The sequence below is a fragment of the Oryzias latipes genome, chromosome 11 (assembly GCF_053564925.1).
Source record: "Oryzias latipes strain Hd-rR chromosome 11, Olatipes_Hd-rR_3.1".
NCBI lineage: Eukaryota > Metazoa > Chordata > Actinopteri > Beloniformes > Adrianichthyidae > Oryzias > Oryzias latipes.
In genome coordinates, this window is record NC_136247.1 from 6126077 (window position 1) to 6146480 (window position 20404).

Below are 20404 nucleotides of genomic sequence, written 5' to 3' on the forward strand. Positions count from 1 at the left end.
ACATAATTAATAAACAACTCTGTGGTCTTTTGGTGGAGTGTCCGCTCTTCGACTGAAAGTCATGAGTTCAAACCCATGGTTGTTATAGCAAAGGCTCTAAAAATGGGACCGAATACCATACCTCCCAATTTGACATTCAGCATGGAAAAAATCAGCATGGAAAATCATGTTATTGGTCTTATTAATATGTTCTTGGGGCATTTTTCTGATGATGAAGGGAACGCACAAGGGAAATTCATCACAAAAATGAATTTCTAATAATTATTTTATTCAAATCAAATCAGGAGCAAAAGAAATAGAAATAGTGTGTTTGTGACGTAGAAAATACACTGGATGGGCCACAAACTCCTTGCTCAGAGCGCTGAATAACAAGGGGGAAGGGGTTGCTCCACACCAAAGACCCCGCCCACAAATTCAAGGCAAATTTGTAATAAACTACTGCTGCTCTCCGGGAACTATGTCTTGGGGAAAAAAATCCAGGTTCTTTGATTTTGGCTAAAAACAGCCCAATCTGAATTAAAAGACCATTGGAAACACTTCTAAAATAGATCAAAAGATGTGTGGAGTGGGACTAAAGGATGTTGGATTGGGGGGTTAAACCACCAAATGGTTCCCAAACTACTAATGTGACTTTGACCTTAACGTTACAGGTTTGAAAAATAGAAGAAAAAAACTTCTTCGTATAGTAGGGATCCCTCTGATGATGTTGCAGATTACAGTAAATGCCGGTCATATCAACAGCTCGTCAGGTGTTGCCTATCATAGCTTGTTTTACCTAACTGTAAGGCTTAAACGAGACTGTATTTAATCCTCTGAACTATTTACACAGCTTTGCTTGAACGTGTCCCTGTCATTGTGACCCTCCGATTAAAGACAAAGCGACTGTGCCTGTGTGCTCAGGTGGACGAGCTGTACGAGGCCTTCTGCATCCAGAGCCGGCTGAGGGACGGTGCCAGCAGGATGAAGCAGGCCTTCTCCTCCTCTCCCTCCACCAAAGGCACCAAAGAAAGCATTGCAGAAGTCAACCGCCGCTACAAAGAGTACACAGAGGTAGTCCCACCGCTGTCAGTTCTAAACCCCACTTACTAGAAGATCTTTGTGAAGTAATGGGCTCAAAAGCAGCAGTTTTAACTGGGGTGCTTTAATCCAACATTATAAGCATGTACAATTAGCACGTATGCACTGAACATTAAACCACGCCCAAAACAGGATGCAGATTACTGTTTACACTGATTTGCAAACAGTGTCATGTAAAGCTCACAGCACACAGCTGTGTCATCAGCTGCTCTGAAAGGCTTAAAGCAGACCACCCCTCCATTTTTAGCACTTATTGACTTTGAAAGGGTGTCAGACCTGAAATTCAGCCTAATCTCCCTCCATTTGTCCAGAACATGAGCACCTTTGAGGTCGAACTGGAGAACCTGCTCGGGGAGTTTCATATCAAGATGAAGGGTGAGATCAGATGTGTCCACTTTGTTTCATTCTTTTTGTGGAGTTTTCGTCTGTGTGGCTAAACAGTTTGTTTACTTCCACCCAAAATTGTATGTTTTTTTTAATTATTTGCTGCTAATTACCCACTGATTCTACAATGTTGTTTTTAATATTTAAATTTCTACATAAATGTTTTAAATCCTTTTTCTGGGACAATGAAGTAAAAAACAAAAAATAATGTATCAAATAATGTATCCAAAAAAGGGTTTTAACTGTCTTTGCCTGTAGTTATTCAATCTACCATAATCCATTTATCATTATTGTGTAACTGTTTTTTTCTCTCCCTTCTTTTCATTTTTAATTTAAAAAAAAACATTTGCAGGTTTGGCTGGATTTGCTCGACTCTGTCCTGGAGATCAATATGAGGCAAGAATCTGAAAAATACTTCTTAAACTCAATGAGATGTTTCAGCAAACATGTTGACATGTATTCAAATAAAGCATTGTAAGTCTATAAATAAAGCAAAAAAGTAAAACTGGAAAGGAAAAATCTGATGACTTCAGGTGAAAGGAGACAGGCTTTCCTGCTTATTTGCCCACAAACACAGGGTGTGAAAACAGAGTCAAAATGACCACAATAAGGATGAAGTGCAGGGAATAGTTGAAAAAATAATTTTCAATGGTTGAGCTTCAAACAAAACTATCAGTTTCTACTTAAATTACAGAACTTGTTTTGGAAGTGCTCATCATGAGATGCTGTTTTTGTGAGGATGGTGCATCAGAAATGAAGCCAAACACACTACACCTTTATACAAAGCAACCGAAGAGCTTTATCATTGTTAAAGATCAGAATAAATCTTCCTAATTATGGTTATTTGACCATAATTACTTATAGCTGCTTTTTTAAAGGAATCTACATCTGTCCTTGAAAATTTAACTGCCAAAATAACATACATTTGGCGAGCTGAAGGAAGAAAGTTAGTCAAATTCTTTGCATGTTTGTTAGATCTTTATGCGGTACGGTCGCCAGCGGTGGAAGCTGAAAGGCAGAATTGAGGTGAACTCCAGACAAAGCTGGGACGGAGACGAGATGATCTTCATGCCTCTCATCTCTGATCTCATCAACATCAAGGTACCCCATGGAAAAAAGCTGAGCCGATGCTGCTGCCTTCCTCTGCATTCAGGTGGTAAAAGTGTTCGTTTGCCTCAGGTGACGGAGCTGAAGGGCCTCGCCACGCACATGCTGGTGGGCAGTGTCATCTGTGAGACCAAAGAGCTGTTCACCGCCATGCCTCAGGTGGTGGCTGTGGACGTCAACGACCTGGGAACCATCAAACTCAACCTGGAGGTGACGTGGTAGTAAGTACAATTATTTATTACTCATTTTTGAATCGGAAATTATCCCTTTTTTTAAATCATTTTTTTTATATTCAAATATAGAGAAGCTTAATTTTAATGATGTTTTATGTGCTGAACAAATCGGTGTTTTAACCTTAACCCCGAGCTACAAATTGCTGGGTAGCAGATTGCTGAAATGCAGCCAGTGTCTATTTTCATCCCAGTACAGTTGAAAACTGACCCCAGCATGTTAGGTTGAACTGCTGTTTGCTGCACATTCAGTCTGAGCTTCTAGGTGTCTCCTGCCCTCTTGTGGAGAAAGTTGGCTACCACATCTTAATGACAATTCCATAAATTTTTCTAGATCACATAGTTTTGCGTTTGTGTTATCCTGCAGCCCCTTTGATGTTGAGGACCTGACTCTGTCATCTGGCAACTTGAGCAAAGCTACAGCTCTCCAGAGGCGAGTGTCCGTCTACAGCCAGGGCACCCCAGAGACCCCCACTTTCCAGGACAACTCCTTCTTTGTAGGTTTTTCTTACACACCTTTACTAACAGTATTGTCGTCTTCTTAAAGGGATTTTTTCCACACATTGTAGGAAGTTAACGCTCTCCCTGCTGTCCTCCTGCATTTCCAAATTTTAAAACCTGCACCCACTTTTCACCCTCCTTCGTTCTACCTTGACCCCTCACTAAAACCCACTCACACCTGTCCCGGCCTGCGCTCATTCTGTAAACAAGATGCAGCCGTATCCCGTGGAGCGCGGGCGCCTCTCCTTCCTCCACATGCTCCGAGAAACCCTGCTTGAGAAGCTAAGGCGCAGTCGCTCATTTGGTGACCTGGCGTCCCTCCGGCCCAGGCCCAAATCAAGTCTCGAGGTCTATGTGAGTGTGCGTTTGGGCCCCTACCCTCCAAACCTAGCTGTGTGTGTGTGTGTGTGTCCCCTACTTCACTGACGTGATGACGTCTTCTCTGCTGGTGTGGAAACATTTGGATTGGTCCAGCTCCTCACTGTGGGGCCGCAGAAGGCAATATCTGTCTGGTTGCAAATTTTAACTGCATTTCATTTTTTGCATTAAAGTTTGTTTTAACTGCCAGTTTGCATTATTTAAACTATTCACTGTGAGATCAAAGTTGCAGATCAGTATGGAAAGTAAAGGTTCAGAACCCTGCAAATCTGAGCAACATATGCATGTTTTCAGGCAGATTTGAGTTTTTGTCTTTTAAGAGTTTACAATCTTGGTGGGGAATTGAGCAAATAGCTATTTTATTCATAGTTGTCTCAATTAAAAATGATTTTTGATTAAAATGTCATTAGGATTTAGAGAGGAGTATTACAAGCTGCTGTTCCAGCATGTTTGGTTTCTATCTTTCTTGATAAAGAGTTTTTCTTGAAGCTTTTTTTTTCTTTTTGCTGCAGACACTCATTGTTTCTATTTTTCTTTCAGTCCACTTTACCAGATGAAATCTTTGAGAACGGTGGTTGCGGCGTGGCCGAGTGCAAGCGCCTCTCCTTCACCTTCTCCGACACTTCCGGTCCTTCCCCCAGTCCGGCTCCGGTCTCCTTCTCCCAAAGCCAGTCCAACCCTGAAATCACCGTCACCCCTCCAGAAACAGAATCTTTACCTGCGCAAACCCTCCCAGCTAGGGAGAATTCCATTGCAGAGGAGCATTTAGTGGAAGAAGAAGAAGAGGAAGAGGAGGAGGAGGAGGACTATGAAGAGGATGGAGAGACTGGTAGCAGAGGAAGCGGGGGCAGCAGAACCAGTGCAAGCCTTGCCAGCGATGAAGTGGATGTTGCAGAGGACTCAGAGTGGGAACGCACTGAGTCCCAGCGTAATTCTAGCTCCAACTGTGGCTCAGCGGCCCCCTCCCTGTGCTCCGATGGACACCTGTCCACAGTGGCCCCTGAGGATGTGTTCCTGGATCACGCGGATGACCTGAAACCCGTTGAACTGGACACAGAGGAGCCGGGCAACCTGACCAGACAGCTTGTGAAGAGGCTGACTTCTTCAGAAATTGTGCCGTCTTGTGGAAGTGCCGCCGACAGTGGGGGGAGCCTGAGCTGGACAGGTGAGGGGAGCAGGGCGTTCCTAGAGAGCAGCCTAGAGGAAGCCATCCACAGTCTGCTGGCCAGGCTGGAGTCACTGACTCACCGCTGCAGAGAGCTTCAGGATCTGGAGCAAGAAGTGATGCGCCTGGAAGACCTTCTCAAGGTTAGCCTTTTTCAGATGACAGACGACCATTATTCAGAAGAATGAACTTGCTTCACTAACATCTAGTCTCCATACATTATTGGTGTCTTCGTCTCCTTATTTCCTCCTTGTTTCTTTGCAGTGCCGTCTCCCAGGTCACAGGAGTCGGTCCTCCAGCCTCAGCCTGACAGTGGAAAGCGCTCTGGAGAGTTTCGACTTCCTCAACACCTCTGACTTTGACGATGAGGATACTGGAGATGACAATACCAGCCTTAGCATTCCTCAGCAGAGGTCACCGCTTTTTGACACTGATGGAGAGAGGATTGGGTGAGTCAACAGCTGCAAGAACCAAGATCACTGAGAATCTCACCAATGTTACATGCGACAAAGGCAAAGAGTTTAAAAACAGGTTTATTCTTTCTCAAGAATACAACGACCGTAACAAATTTTAATCAAAAAGAATACATTTATGTCAAAAAAAAATCTGAATTAGCATTATTTTGATTCATAAAAGAACTCAATTACAACAAAAACAGAAAGTTCTGTCCTTTTGCTGCCATCATGTGGCAAATTGTGGTGTGTTCTACTCAGGGGTCAGCATCCAGAGGCCAGAGGACACCTGAGTGAAGCCCTGACAGAGGACACAGGAGTGGGCAACAGCGTGGCAGGAAGCCCCATGCCACTGACAACTGGAAACGAAAACCTGGATGTGGCCATTGTCATCCACCTCCAGTACTGCAACCATCTGGTCCAGGTAAAAACTTAGCTTAGTTCTTGCTGCAATTGGTGAACACCTCTTTATAATGTAGAGGGGTAATAGTAATGAAATATGATTTTTTTTAAAACACTGACAATACTGGCTTATAATTCAAACTGAATGTAAACAAAAAAATGGTGATGACTAACAATACATTTCTATTTAATTCACTTCACAAATGCTATCTAGGATTAAGTATGTATTTAAATGCAATTAAAAACTAACAAGAAATTAATGTAAATATTACCTAATCATATTTAAACATTTATTAAATTATTACTTTACCAGTTAATGATCCTAAAGCTTATCCTAAAGTACAGTAAGACAGAGAAAAACAACCATGAAATAAGCAAGTAACCAGTCAAAATATTACCGGTATATTAGGAATCTTAAAAAGTATGTATGCACAAATATATTAAATGATTTAAGTTTCTAATATTTCATACATTCATTTTTATTTCTAGATTAAAATGATACTTTTAAGAATTACCGTATTTTCCGGACTATAAGTCGCCCTTATTTTCATAGTTTGGCAAGGGGTGGGACTTATACTCCGCAGGGACTTATATTAGAAATAAATTGAAATAAATACATTGTTAACCCTCCTGTTATGTTCATTTGTGAGGAACAGAGATGATGTTCCTGGGTCAATTTGATGTATGAGGTATGTTAAGTGTTAAGAGTATGTTAAGTGACTCAGAGAATCAGCAAACTTTTTTTACAGTAAGATCTTGAAGGCTAAAAACATAATATTCTATTTTCCAATAATTTCATAGATTCAGAAATGCAATAAAAATGACAACTGTTTCTACAAATACAAGATGACAACAGAGTATTAGTTGGCCAATGATGCTTCATGAAAGGAATAAATAAATAAGTATGAGAAAGAATTACTGTGAAATTATGAGATAAACATTCTGTTTTGATTGTGTCATATGAGGTTGTGCAAGTTATTATATCTTGGTCTCAGATTTTGTCAAATAAATTTCCCGTCAAAATGCGACTTATCTGTGTTTTTTTCTACTTTATAATGCATTTTTGGGCTGGTGCGACTTATAGTCCGGAGCGACATATAGTCCGGAGAATACGGTAAATCATTTAGTACTGCAGTGTACCTTTGGTACTTATTGTGTCCTTGCCTTTTGCTATGGTTGGGCTGGCAGATGTTGAGCAGCGGTGTGGGAGTGTGGCATCGTCGCAGTCTGCTACTTAAACTGTCTGGACAGACTCAGCTGCTGGAGGAGCTCGGAGAGATCAGTGTGGACCGTCTGGGGGCGGTTACCTCTGCAGCTGACGGTGAGGAACCAACAAAGTTCTTCAGAAAAGTGGTCTACACACGAGTGGTTGTCATGCACATTTGTTTTTTTTTTGTAAATGGACTAAGCTTGACATTATATTTGTTTGGTGCTGCCCCAGTCCTTCCGAGCCTTGCAGAGCGCCCCCAACTGATGACTCTGTGGTCAGAGTGCAGTGGATCTGCTGGGCTCTTCCACACCACTCTAGATAGAGTGTTGAAACACTTGAACCAGCGGTACGCCGCCGTCCTGCAGGAAAGACACCCGCATAGCGCTGACAGAGGTACACTCGGTGCTCTTTTGTGTTCAAAAATGTAGAAAAAGAAAATAATTTTCTCCTTTTCTTTAGTGATTGGCATTGTTGTGGGTGAGATGGTGGACAGGAGGGATCTGGAGTTGGACCTTAACCCTCCTGCTGCTACCCTGTCCCAGGATGTCTTGACTGTGTTTCAGTTCCACAGCTACATCCTGCAACATGAAGTCCTGGACATGGAGACGCACCTGCTACACCTGGCAAGAGAGGGTGGGCAAAAACGACCAGAGAGCGCGTGTTTTTATAAAATCTTTGAAGATTAGCTTCAAGCTGATTCTTAATCTAAAAAAAAATGACTTGTTGGATTTTTGTCATTTCAAATAAATAGTAATGAATATAAAGGAAAATAGATAATAATATTTAAAAGTGGATACTTTTTGTCTTTGGCTGCAATTGAATTTTAATTAGATGCAACAAAAAGTGTTTGAAACAGCAAGTATTCTAAAAAAAACCTTATTTACTTATCCATCCACGTGTTTTTATTACACACTTTACACACATAATGTTTCCAAAAATCAATGAAAAAGTAAATATTTTTAAATAATTAAAAACGTTAGATTTTTGTTTCAAATCTATGTTTTCTTGTTCACAGAGGTGTTTGCAGAGGTCCTCTGCTCTGGGGATTCTTCTCAGTGTCTAGCAGAGCTGGAGGAGGTTCCTCTGGCATCTCTTTGGCCTCGAAACAGTTCCCTGAGAGTCCTGGCCTCTCTGCTCAATGCGAATGACCAGCGGGTCAGCAAGGCAGCGGCTGACTACCTCTCCTCTGGAGCATCAAGCAGACACTTCAGGATGAGGGTGAGAAGCGGTGAAGGGCTAACAGATGAGGACGCACTTTGTTTCAAGAAGCTTATTTTAAGAAAGAAAATGTTCTGTTTTCCAGGCGGTGGAGTATTACACTCAAGCTCTGTCAGAGGCTGGAGGTCAGAGCCAGAGAGCAGCCTGCTCGGCCCTCAGCTGTCTGCAGGTCCGTCCAAGAACCATCATTTGGTGGAATCAAATTCATCCGACTTCTAAAAAACTATGTATGTCGTTCTCTGTGTTTAGGCAGTGGAGAGCATCAGAGCGATCATATCCCTCTGCGATTCAGCCGATGAGGAGCTCCGCCATGTCGCCATAGAAACACTGCTCACGTTTGGTAAGTGGTTGAAACAGGATGTTGACAGCTTCTAAAGACCTTCTATTTCAAAGCAGAATGTTGTGCAGAATGTTAAAAAATGTGCCTCCGAAAATAAAATTACAATAATATAGTTTTTCGGCCTTTAAGCCCCACTTTGATCATCTTTTGAAATATTTTAAAATTGTTCCTGATATGCCATTTAAATTTAAAAAAACCTGTGTTGTTTTTAAGACATAGTTTCTGCAAAGTGGCAGGAGTTCATCAGAGATTTACATCTGAGTTGTGGGTGGGGCCGTTGGCGCAGAGTAAGCCTGCCTTTACTTCCCGGCATCCATCTGTTTACACGCTCGCCTGCTAGCTTACAGCCCCTCACACTTTCAATCTAACATTACCGGTGCAACAAAAATGGCGAGCAATATTGGAGCTATTGGAGTTTTGAGCCAGATTCCAGCTACTTAGAACTTTAAGCTTAATGTTCTTTATATGTGTCCTCCATCATGAGAAACATGCATGTTAAAAACACCCAAAGCATGATAATCTTAGGAATGGGTCTTTAAGAAGAAATGTTCTCTGCAGAAAGTTAACACAAGAAACAAGTTGTGCATGGGAAATTGACTGTCACTCCTTGCTGTTTCCAGGTGAGGAAGGACGACTGGCGTATGAGCAGCTGGACACTTTGTCTGGGGAGCTGATCCGCCTGGGCACGCGGCGAGGAAACGCCGTCACCACCGCCTTCTGAGCCGCCACATCAAACTCCATCCTTGCTTGACTTCAGAGGACAGCTGTAACCTCAGGCTTCACAGAGCTGATCTTTTTTCTTGCTCTTTGGCAAGCTGTCAGCCATGATCATGTCGCTTTTTCAGAAGAATTAACTCAAGAAAACCATACCAACAGCAGGAACACAACCTATAGTCTCACAGCGCGCACCCTTAAACTCACCTTTTCTCTTTAAACATCAGTGTCAGACACTTCTCCTTTACCCTGCTTTCTGAGCCAGGCAGATGGGTGAAATCGAGCGGGACTGAATTAAGACTGAACCCTCATCTGCCCCAGAAGGTGGGAGACGAAGCATCTTTGCCCTGCAAATATTCTCTGCCGACAGACTGCACGTCACACTTGGATCACTCAGCGAGTACAGCTCTCGCTGTGTCACAATTTATGCTTTATTTCTCCACAAGGAAGTTTTATTTGTTTTGTTTTTCATGGTTTTGCATCAGAATACTTCTGATTTTAGAAGATTGCACACTTGTATGGCTTGTAAATAGGAAATAATTCCGACTTTGGTGTAAAATGTGGTGTTTAAAATGTAATTTATTACGTTCCATCTATTTTTTTTTTTCTTTTCAGGAATGCTTTGGTTTAAAGATGTTTGGCACAGGAGAGTTTGTAAGAGAAAATGAGATCAGAAAGCAGTTTACAGTCTGTGTGAAGGTGGCTTACAGTGCCCAGGGTCCATTCACTCAGCCGTTTACATGCTTGCAGTTTAACAAGTGCAATTTTCTGTACATATGTGATTTTTTCGCACCTGGCTGATGTGAGAAGCCTGTTTTTTAATTGTCCGCTTTGATCACCTGAGCCTTGAAGTGGTTAAACAGGTAAATTTTACAAATGAAATGTAAATGCTTTTTTTTTCTTAACAGACTTGGAGCCATTCAAAGGCAATAAATTCTTTTAGCCATTTTACTGTTTTTAGGTACTGATTATTAATTAAGCCTCACTTCAAAGTGGTTGACAGAAATAGTGGGGAAACTGATCTGAGTAAAGTAACTGATTCTAGATCCTTTCATTGCTACTGTACTACTGAGTCTAATGCACAAAACATACCCATTACCATATCTTATTTATATTTCTTAGAATTCGAATTAGGTTTGGATCTATACCATATACATACATTTTGTAAATTATTTGTATACTTGTTTTATTTTCAGCTTTTTGTGGTCCAAATTATGCCTTCATTCTTAATTTTTGGTAGTTTATTTTGAAGGAATATTACAGGAATTATTTTGAAAAAGATAATCTTTTTTCTTAAAGACTCTTAACATTCTGGGACCTTGTTTTGAGATTTTAAAGTAGATTTATTATAACCAAACATTCAATTTAAATTGATTTTAACACACTAAGTATAAGGAAGAATGTATTGCATCTAGAAAAGCACAATTAAAAATGACCCTGAACTGATTACTCCTGTTTAGATTCAGTTACTGCACAATAATAAAGCCATACTAATTTTAATGGGCCATGTGCTTATGAAATATGGTTCAGTACTGTATCATATGTAAATGTGTGAAAAAGCTAAGCTTTTAGCTTTTTACAGAACACAAAGGTCAAAACTTATTTTTCTTTCCATGTGGAAAAAAACTGTATTTTGGTTCAGTGTTGCATTTAAATCCCTTAGTGGATGACACATTTTCTTCCATAAACTTGCAGTAAATAGTGTTAAGTTAGGAAAACCTGGCATAAACATGCTAATCTGAAACCTGTGATTTAAAGCTGAACTTCATTCATCTGTGGTGATTGCTTCAGCACCATTTGCTTGCATACTTTAACAGCAGAATTCCTTCTGCTAAAATACTGCAATAAAGTTTATTTTTGCATATTAATGTTGATTCTGGAGTTTCATAAGAGCCAACTTGTTCACCTTTTGGTGCATCCCCTCTGGGGTCGCCACAATGAATTTGCTTGTCACTCTTCTGCAGGTTTGGCTCAGCAAGGAGCTTTACGCTGGATGCCCTTCCAGACAACCCTGTGTTTTATCTGGGCTGGGAACAGCAAAAGGAGACTCAGAGCCCCCTGTGGCTATTTAGTTTAACCCTTGTGCCATCTTAGATGACCCCACCCTTACTTTGGCGTGTTATTCCTACCATGACAAAGGTGGAATGATTTCATGTAATCCATGGACACCACAAATCATAAGAAAAAAGTTTAAGCGCACTGTCTAGACTCTAGTGGGTCTAGATGACCCAACTCCCAACATTAAGGTGCCTAGGATAGCACAAGGGTTAAATACAACTCTTGTGTAGTGGGTGGCAGCCCTGGGGAAGACCCAGGACACGCTGGAGAGACTCTCGGCTGGCTTGGGAACGCCTCTGGGTCCCCCCAGAGGAGCTGGTGGAAGTAGCCTAGGCATCTTTGCTTAGACTGCTGCCCCCGCGACCTGGTCCCAGATAAGCAAAAGATGGATGTTGTGTAGTACCAAACGATACATTTATTGTACAGTTTACAACATTTATGTACATGTAGAACACACAAAAAGTCTTCATGTAGCAACAGAGCACTGCAATTAAACAGTGGAAAGAAAAAAAAAAAAACTTAAACTCTGGATCTGATCCTGACTTCATCTACATTTAGAACCTTAACTTTGCCAGTTCAAGTAATCAAGGAAGCAGAAACACTGTCAGAGTGAGCAATATTGTAGTTTGTGGATATTGACAAGATTATTGACCTCCAAATGATACCATTCTGCCATTATAATAAATTTACAATTAAAAATGGTCAAAAAGTACAAGCAGATAAAACAATACATCCAAGTAACAACTTTGGAGCTTAAAACAAATTAGGCGCATTTCCAACTGTATATTTTTTCAACAGACAGCTGAGAAGTTTAATGGTTTTATTTACATAAATGTGAAAGACTTTTTAAAAAAGGGGGGGCAGCACATGTGGACAGTTCTCCTGTACACTCCACTCCTTTGTTGGGGAAAAAAAATGTTTTAAATAAAGCCAAGAAAGTAAAAAAAACAAAAAAAAAATAAAACATGTTTAACCCAGTTTCCCTGAAGGTCCCTCCCAGTCATTATCAGACACTTCATCATAGTCGTGTCCATCTCTTAAATCCTGATCACCCTCTTCTCCACTGTGATCTTCAGCTTCACCCTCGGCGTGCTCATAACTGTCAACCACATCCAGAGTTATGCCCTTCAGTTCATCCAGGTTATCAGGACACTTTCCAGTCAGCCTCTGAAAAGTTTACCAAGCAAAACCAGTCAGCTCTGATTCAAGAGGAACATTTAAATATTTGTGCAAATGAAGACTTTACACCCATTTTTAAAAGACATGGCTCAAGAACCAATCTGCGAGTCCTGCTGAAGTTATTTAAGGCTTTTTAAATGTTAATGTGCCCAAAATACTTTCAGTGGTGCTGCTGCTCTTTTCTGCAGTGATGGAAAACTAGTCATGTTTTGACATAAAATCCAGTTTTGTGTTCAAATCTTAACATCCAAGATAACTAGCAAATATTAAAATATATTTGAACAGAATCCCCCCCCCCCCCCCCAAAAAAAAACAAAACAAAACAAAAGAGAATAAAAATGACAGGAAATGTACCTCAATCATATCAGCCATGTACTGAACGTGTTGTGCAAGCTCCTGCAAGTCTTCATTTTCACTCTGAAGTTTTCTGATTTGTTCATCTCTCACCTCTAGGTCTTTGTGCAACTAAGATAAAAATAAAAACACATTTTAAGTTAAGACACAGACATTAATTGATTTAAAAACAGAAATTATAGAACCATTAAACCCTTTCTGCATTACAGTTTAGCACCACGTTGGACAACAAAACGGGAGATAAATTTTGCCATTTAGTGTCAAAGTTGAGTCCAATTTATTTCTCTGCTAGATAAACCAAGTCCAACTAAGGTTAAGCGTGAGAGCGTGGGAACACGTTTTTTTGGCAACATATTAGCTAGCTCTTGATGATTAACTCACTTTCTCATTCTCCTGGAGGACATTGAACAAGGCTTTTCTGCGCTCCTCTGCAATCTCTTTCCAATAAGAGGCAGGAGGCGTTTCTGCAAACAACAAACATTTAAGCCAACTCATGTGATTCAAGGTTGGGACTTTAGAATCATGGCAGAACCTCAAAGTTTACCTTTGATCATGAGATCATAAGCTTCACTGGAAACACCATCAGGTGGTAAAGAATCATCTTCCGTTTGTGTGGATTTGACCTCTACCTTCACTCTCTTGGGACCTCTCATTTGTTCAGCCAGCCATTGTTTGCGCTTAGGAATCCCCTTCCCGGCCTACAAACACAATAAAAAGAACCAAGACACAATATTTTGTTGCACTTCACACTTGCTGTGACTGGACATCATTTCTCCGTAGGAACAAGTCCCAACATACCTGAGCGGCCCTCAAGTCCGTGTTCGCTGCTGATGGCTGGAGGATCTGCAGGCTCTTCCTGTTGAATTCCATCTTCTTCTGAGATGGTGCCAAGAATGTCTGGAAGCCAACAACATTTTTATATTTTATTTAGATCAAGTATGGCCGACAACAAGACATTTTGTCCTAAAAATTACAACCAATAAGGTGTTGATTTTCTTTACTTGATCTGCAATGTGCAGCAATATTTACTGGTTTAATGTGATAATGTGTTCTAACAACAATCAATTATTATTACATAAAGGTTACTGAAATAATGAATGAATCATCAGTAAGCACTGGATTTTGTAAATTGAAAAGAGTCCATCTGAACAGAACCGGATTACTAAAACCATGTAAAATGAATTAACTCAGCAGGGCTAGGATTATATACGCTTTCTTCTTTCCATTCCCTTTCAAGCAAAAAATAAAAACAAAGCTCTACTTAACTTTAGTTAATGATCACTGCATTTAATTAAGAAAATGAGAGTTAATGGTCTTCTTTGTTTAATTTTCTGGGTTTTTTTTTTAATCTACGCATTTCATGATTTCTGTAATGAGTTTGCTAAATCTGTGTACATTATTGCTTTGACTACAATGCTTGAAAACAATCAAAAACAATAGACATTTGAAAAAGTAAATAAGTCACAAGCCCAACAACTCTCATGAATAACGGGGATGTAAATGTGTGGAGGAGACAATTAGTCATGGGAAGGGTTTTCTTAAGCACACATTTGAGAATTGCTGAACAAAACCCAGTTACTGTTTAACTAGACCAAGGACGCTTTAACTGTTGTGGAAATAAGTATTTTAGTAATATTATGAAGCAGACATTTTATGTACCAAAAACATTAATACATACACTGACCCAGTGAACGGTCAAGATGAGAGAAAAGCAAATTAGAAATCATATTTATAAATATTGTGGAGGTGAACAGGGGTTCCATAATATTTTCTATGATTTTTTTTCATTAGTATCCATTTAATGCATTCTATACATGCATGTACATTGTATTGCAGAAATATTCCTGTTCCTCAGTAGCAGATAATATGTGCCGAGGTCACCAGTAGGCCTGTTTTTGACTTGTGGTCTCTGTTTTCTTTCTGTACTGGAGTGTTTATGGAGCCACGACACCTGCAATGCAGACTAGACAAAAACACACCAGTCTAATGACGTATTTTTATGTTTTCATCTTCCCTCACTGAGTAATAAAAAAGCCTTTTTGCCTTAAGGACAGAGAGAGCGAACAGCCACAGAGCCTAACAGGTCGTGTTTCTCCACCTCTCCCCTTTTGCAAAAGGTTTGAAAATTCATGCTGACTCTTGTGTGTCTTTTCGTTTCCCAACTGCACGTTTCATTTTTGGACGTCCTGAACCATACGAATCTGCGAAGGCCGGACAGGAGGCCAACAATATTAATAAACAACAAACAGATGATAGAACGGATTTACTCAGCTTTTAATTGTTAAAATTAGGAAATTAAATCTTTCTACCTCCTCCAACTTTAAACTTCTGTTTCATTTTAACCTTTTTTAATAATCCTATCCATGATACATTTGATACATGCCATTTTACATCAGTGGTCCAGAAATTTGTCAACAGGGCTAAGGAACATAAACACAAGTTGTAGACTCACCTTAATATTCTCATTTGACCTCTGGTGGTTCTTTTGAAGTTTTCCACTTGAAGTCATTTTCCTTTACAATGTCTGATACACAGAAAAAACCTTTACAAGACAGTTTAAGCCAAAAAAAAAAAAAAACTCACCCCCCCCCTCCCCATTTAGCTTTTAATTGAATTTTGGAAATGTTTTTTTTTTAAAGAAAATGCACCTTAAGGCTTTAGAAAATCTGATCATGTGATTGAAATTTGCCAAATAAATCAAACTTTAGAAAAATAAAAACTTGAACACGTCCACTATGAAGCACGAACTGTAAACTCACTGCGAACATGATATGTTTAAATTTTCAGTATTTATAAATAACATGGAGATGCTACCACATTATTTCTATTCATTTAAATGTTTATTCATCGCAATATTTGGTTAACAAAGCCAACTTTAAAAATGGACCTGCCCATACGAGGCACGTGAGGACGAAAGCGTGTGATAATAATATAACCTAACCCTTCGACAATTTAAAACTAGACACGGATTTTAGGGGGGGAGGGGAGTCATATTTAAGCATAAAATTAAAATTCTACTCTAAGCAAAAATGTGAATAACTGAAGGACTTGACAACCAAATATCGATTTTAAAATACACAGCCCAGTGCTAGTTTAGTTCAGTAGACATTCGGTTAGCTCAACTACTAGGCCGCAGAAAAATTCGAGGAAGAATAATAATTAAACAAGCCAAAGTAAACTAAACGTTTGTGTGGCAACCGTATTAGGAAGGTAGCACTTTGTTGAAAAAAAAGAAAAGTTAAATAAAAAGCTAGATAAACTCACGTAGCCTGCGCCCCCACTCCAACGGCAGTTTCCTGCTACAGTTCTTCCGTTGCTTTAGGTCTGGCGCCACCGATGTTAAATACGCTCATTGAGTCACGTGACATTGGACCAATCAGGATCGCGTCTTTTCTTTTTTTTCCCCATTGAACCTACGTCACATTGTTGTAGCTCAGCGCAGCCATTTTGGGGGAGGCGGTGATCCGTCGTGCTTGTATCTGCGACTATTAGCTGCCTGAAAACACTCAAACAAAAGCAAACGAAAAACGTTGAACGACTCATCGTTAAATATGGGCTCGCCGGGAGACAAAACAGGCTCCATGTCGACTGAAAGAACAGAGGATTTCAGCTGGATTGTCGATTTATCTTGACATGGCATGCTACAGGGCGAGCCGAAGGTTGTGACGACTGTAGAAAAGAAGAGAAAGACAACTTGAAACTTCGTCGTGAAAACAAGGGGAGAGATATCTTTTTAGCTGACGCTCGTTTTGTCGTTCGTTGTCTTCAGACTACCGAATGCCCGGGACGGTTTACTCTATGAAGTTCTAGAAACGACCCAACTAAGTGAGTTATATCGAGCTAAAAATGCTTAGCACAAATAGAAACAGCCAGTGAAACCAGGTAGTCTCTCGACTCTAAACAACCTAGCCGAACCGAGCGAGAAAATGTAATCGGGTGAAAAGATGGCTGACCGGACATAGGCCTCAATTACGCCAATGTGTCAAAGATAAAATGTAGCTTTATTCTCGGTTCACTACCAGTTAGTGTCGGAAGTGAATGCCTTGTAGCTTGCTAGCTCACATAGGCTAGTGTGCTAAAAATACATCCACATCATGACTATAAGCTGTGGCAGCTCGGCAGGCCTCGCGCCAAATGAGTGACAGTTAAAAAAGAAAAGCGGAAATGTCAAGTTACTTTAGCAGTAATCTTCGATATTCCCCAGTGCCAATATCTTCTGGCATCTGTATTTACCTGCCATGTTTGTCTGCAATCCAGGTCCGTCTGTACGCGTGTTAAGTCAGCCTCTACAGTAAAGCAAACAAACCACCAAGATGATTGAGGGACTTTGAGATTAATTGGAATATTCGTCTGCTTGCCGTAGACTAATATCCACCCTTGCAAAGTAAAAAAAAACAAACAACTAAAGAGATGGGTAGTTTCGTACTAGCAGCTGCATTTGTTGGTTTCAGGGACGTTTGCAAGAAAGTCAAGTTTGACTTGACGTTTCCTTGATATCCATTGTGATACCCTGTTACTTAGTGGCAGCTTTAAACAGCTCATTTGGCTTAAAAGTCATGTCTTAAAAGGTGGATTTCTGATTAGATACTACGATGTCGTCTTAGTCTGTCGACCATTCCCTTCGTCACCACTGTCGTCCTCCATAACATTGAGATGACTTAGTTTTCTTTTTGTTTCTCTGTTTTGTTGATCTATTTAGTTCAATGGTTAGTATGTAGAGGAGTCGGCGTAAACTTTCAATGCATTGTTTTCTGCAAAGCGTAGCTGTATACATCCTGTCAGATGCATAGAACACAGGGGTAGCGTCACTAGAATACATATTTTAGGAGGAAGGGAAAAAAAAAAAGCAAAACAGACTGCTGTCAATATCCAACCATGGGGGACCCAACTTCACGAAGAAACCAAACAAGAAATCGACTTCGAGCTCAACTTCGGAAGAAAAGGGAATCTTTGGCAGATCAGTTTGACTTCAAGATCTATATAGCCTTTGTTTTCAAGGAAAAGGTTTGTCAGCGAAAGCTACAGTGATAGATTGCGTAGCCCTAATATGTTAAGTGACTGGGAAATTTGCTAAATAACACGATTTTTTTTTTCTTTCTTTTTCTTCTTTTGTGTTTCACTTCACTCACACAGAAAAAGAAGTCAGCACTTTTTGAAGTAGCTGAAGTGGTTCCTGTGATGACCAACAACTATGAAGAAAACATCTTACGAGGCGTACGCAACTCCAGCTACTCTCTTGAAAGTTCAATAGAACTCTTGCAAAAAGATGTCGTGCAACTGCATGCCCCAAGATACCAGTCAATGCGAAGGGTAAGACTAAAACCATCAAAGCAAGGGATCGTCCATAAACAGATGAACATGCAGTTAATGTTCTGCTGTTTTTTTATGTAAACTTGTTACAGGATGTGATAGGCTGCACACAAGAGATGGATTTTATCCTTTGGCCTCGCAACGACATCGAGAAGATTGTCTGCCTGCTGTTCTCCAGATGGAAAGGAGCTGATGATGAACCTTTTAGGCCTGTTCAGGTAAAAGCAATCCACTCATGTTGTGTGTACTGTGTTATGCTCTAAAAGCAATCTGCAATGTAGGACTACATATGTTTTGAGGCAGTAAAACTCCTCACTACACACTTTATACACTTTTCTCAGACAGATATTAACATACTCGCACGTCTCGCTCTTTTTTTTAAACTCTCAAAGTCCAGACTTTTGAAGAAAATAAAGTCAAGACTTGTGTAAATGTGGCAAGGCTGTGTTGTGCACAGGAGACACTGCTCAAGAGATTGATCAGCAATGTCCACAGCTAATCAGGACACAGAACAGATTGTGTTGTAAACGAGAAAAAAAAGCATGCAAAATTGCACTGAAAATAATTTGGGAGACTGTGAAAGGTGAACTGAAAAACAGCGAGGGACCGCTGTTAGTACATTTAAGGTGGAAATATTTAAACAGAAGCAATCTTTTAGAGTTTTTTTCTCCTTCCTACAGGCCAAGTTTGAATTTCATCATGGAGACTATGAGAAGCAGTGCTTGCATGCTTTAGGTCGTAAGGACAAGGCTGGAATGGTCATGAACAACCCAAATCAGTCCATATTTCTCTTCATGGATAGACAACACTTGCAGGTTAGTCAGCCTTCTGAAATTGTCTGCAGCTCTTCGGGAAAGCGGAAAACTTAAAGACTTCATAACTCACCCCTTTAATATTTCTGATTCTTTCAGACTCCTAAGACCAAGGCCACAGTCTTCAAGTTGTGCAGCTTCTGCCTGTACTTGCCCCAGGACCAGCTGACATGCTGGGGTGTGGGAGACATCGAGGATCACCTCCGTCCATACATGCCTGATTAAGGCTACTTGCTCGACCCAGCCACACAGAGACAAGTCTTTTCCCTCTCCCCCCTGCTGATGCCCTCTAAAGCAAATTGATGTACTTTTCTTCCCCTTTCCCCCTTTAAAAAGATTTGAACTGTGCTTGAAACATTTTTTTTTTTCCCCTCACCAGTCTCCCCTCCCTGACACCAGTCCAGTACCCATCTTTTTTTTTTTTTTACCCTTACACCTTCACTTCTACCCTTATTTTTTCACTTTTCCCCAAGCATTTTTTTTTAATATATATTTTTGTTTTTCCTTTAATATTTTTCCTCCCCATTTCTCGTTCCCACTCACCCCCTTTCGTTTCCCCTCATTCGAACCTGCACAAACATTTATTTGGAGTGGGTTGGTTGTTCTCTTTGGAGCCACATTGTCAACAACACTCATCACTGAAGGAACTCTTTACGTTTCATCCACACATGAACACTATAAAGGTCTTCAAGGTGGTTCTCAGATGGACATGTTTTATTTCCCTGTTGTCATAAGAAAGGATTGTTGAAGCTTGTTTGTTTTGTCACTGGGGTTTTCAGAAACAACTTTATACAGTCTTTGACCAAGGGCAGGCGTGATGTGGTGTGAAAACACCCATGTAAGCAAAAATAACAAAGATGAACAATATTTGTTAAACCATATAGTGTAGTTTTTGCTTCTTATGAAACGCCTTAGTTTTTTTTTTTTTTTTTGCTGGAGTTGAAACTGTTTTGTGTCACTTGCTTTGCTCTAAACAAAGCATTCAAGGCAGGCCTTTGCTTAAAGTCTCGGGTGTCCTATAAGGCATTGTGCGCAAACGCAAGACATGTTTATGAGACATATGGAGGTGGTTTTTCTTCTCCCAACCTGTTCACGTTGTTCATTCATTCTTCATCTGAGCTATTAATCTACAGTTGTATGCTTCAAATTCTTTTTTTTTTTTTTCCATAGAAGATGTGGGTTTCTCAAAAAGGTTTGAAATGGTGGCAGATTTTATGTTTAACTAGCCTAACAAAAATTCCTGAAAAAGAACTAACTTGATTTCTAAGTTGACTAAAATTCAGACAATCTTCTGTCTTGCTCATCACTTTGTAATTTGGGTTTTTGCGGGTTTTCTTGTGAAAAAGTTGAAGAAATACATGGTACATATAATTTTGCGCCTTGTATCAGTGTGCTCAGTAGAAAAGATGTGAGGCATTCAACTTCTGGGTTTTCTGTTTGTTCTAAAATCGGTATTGCTGAGCATATTCCAATACAGTGCAACATAAACACTGCTTTGTCCTGTGTAATTGAT

General features: G+C 40.2%; 3 protein-coding genes across 8 annotated transcripts in view; 2 read left to right on the forward strand and 1 right to left on the reverse strand.

Moving 5' to 3' along the window:
• Window positions 1–11046, forward strand: part of ripor2 (RHO family interacting cell polarization regulator 2) — a 61209-nt gene extending 50163 nt beyond the window's left edge. For 4 of the 6 annotated variants that reach the window (XM_020707345.3, XM_078954587.1, XM_004074377.5 and 1 more), the window contains exons 7-23: window positions 901–1050; window positions 1389–1452; window positions 1814–1857; window positions 2437–2562; window positions 2641–2789; window positions 3166–3295; window positions 3510–3653; window positions 4218–4985; window positions 5107–5291; window positions 5556–5718; window positions 6885–7017; window positions 7138–7299; window positions 7366–7539; window positions 7922–8124; window positions 8210–8293; window positions 8374–8464; window positions 9085–11046. In XM_020707345.3, coding sequence (XP_020563004.1) covers window positions 901–1050; window positions 1389–1452; window positions 1814–1857; window positions 2437–2562; window positions 2641–2789; window positions 3166–3295; window positions 3510–3653; window positions 4218–4985; window positions 5107–5291; window positions 5556–5718; window positions 6885–7017; window positions 7138–7299; window positions 7366–7539; window positions 7922–8124; window positions 8210–8293; window positions 8374–8464; window positions 9085–9185 — 2871 coding nt within the window. In that variant the 3' untranslated portion in view covers window positions 9186–11046. The remainder of the gene's footprint in view (window positions 1–900; window positions 1051–1388; window positions 1453–1813; window positions 1858–2436; window positions 2563–2640; window positions 2790–3165; window positions 3296–3509; window positions 3654–4217; window positions 4986–5106; window positions 5292–5555; window positions 5719–6884; window positions 7018–7137; window positions 7300–7365; window positions 7540–7921; window positions 8125–8209; window positions 8294–8373; window positions 8465–9084) is intronic. The other 2 variants (XM_011481282.4, XM_078954588.1) reach the window with 1 other exon arrangement.
• Window positions 11047–12141: 1095 nt separating this feature from the next.
• Window positions 12142–16064, reverse strand: gmnn (geminin DNA replication inhibitor). Its single transcript, NM_001104867.1, is given in 7 exon segments — window positions 12142–12403; window positions 12770–12880; window positions 13151–13233; window positions 13314–13467; window positions 13568–13666; window positions 15222–15293; window positions 16034–16064. Coding segments are annotated over 6 exon segments (702 nt in total). The 5' UTR covers window positions 15279–15293; window positions 16034–16064; the 3' UTR covers window positions 12142–12205.
• Window positions 16065–17044: 980 nt separating this feature from the next.
• Window positions 17045–20381, forward strand: c11h6orf62 (chromosome 11 C6orf62 homolog). Its single transcript, XM_004074231.5, has 5 exons — window positions 17045–17773; window positions 17903–18079; window positions 18172–18297; window positions 18760–18894; window positions 18991–20381. Exons 1-5 carry the CDS (start codon window positions 17645–17647, stop codon window positions 19114–19116), a joined length of 693 nt encoding a protein of 230 aa, XP_004074279.1. The 5' UTR covers window positions 17045–17644; the 3' UTR covers window positions 19117–20381.
• The last annotated feature ends 23 nt before the right edge of the window (window positions 20382–20404 follow it).

Excerpts from the sequence above, each read along its gene's own strand:
- c11h6orf62 (XM_004074231.5), top strand. The coding sequence starts at position 17,645 with ATGGGGGACCCAACTTCACGAAGAAACCAAACAAGAAATCGACTTCGA. Across the intron at positions 18,080-18,171 it reads GATACCAGTCAATGCGAAGG|GATGTGATAGGCTGCACACA; the intron begins GTAAGACTAAAA and ends AACTTGTTACAG. Across the intron at positions 18,298-18,759 it reads AACCTTTTAGGCCTGTTCAG|GCCAAGTTTGAATTTCATCA; the intron begins GTAAAAGCAATC and ends TCCTTCCTACAG.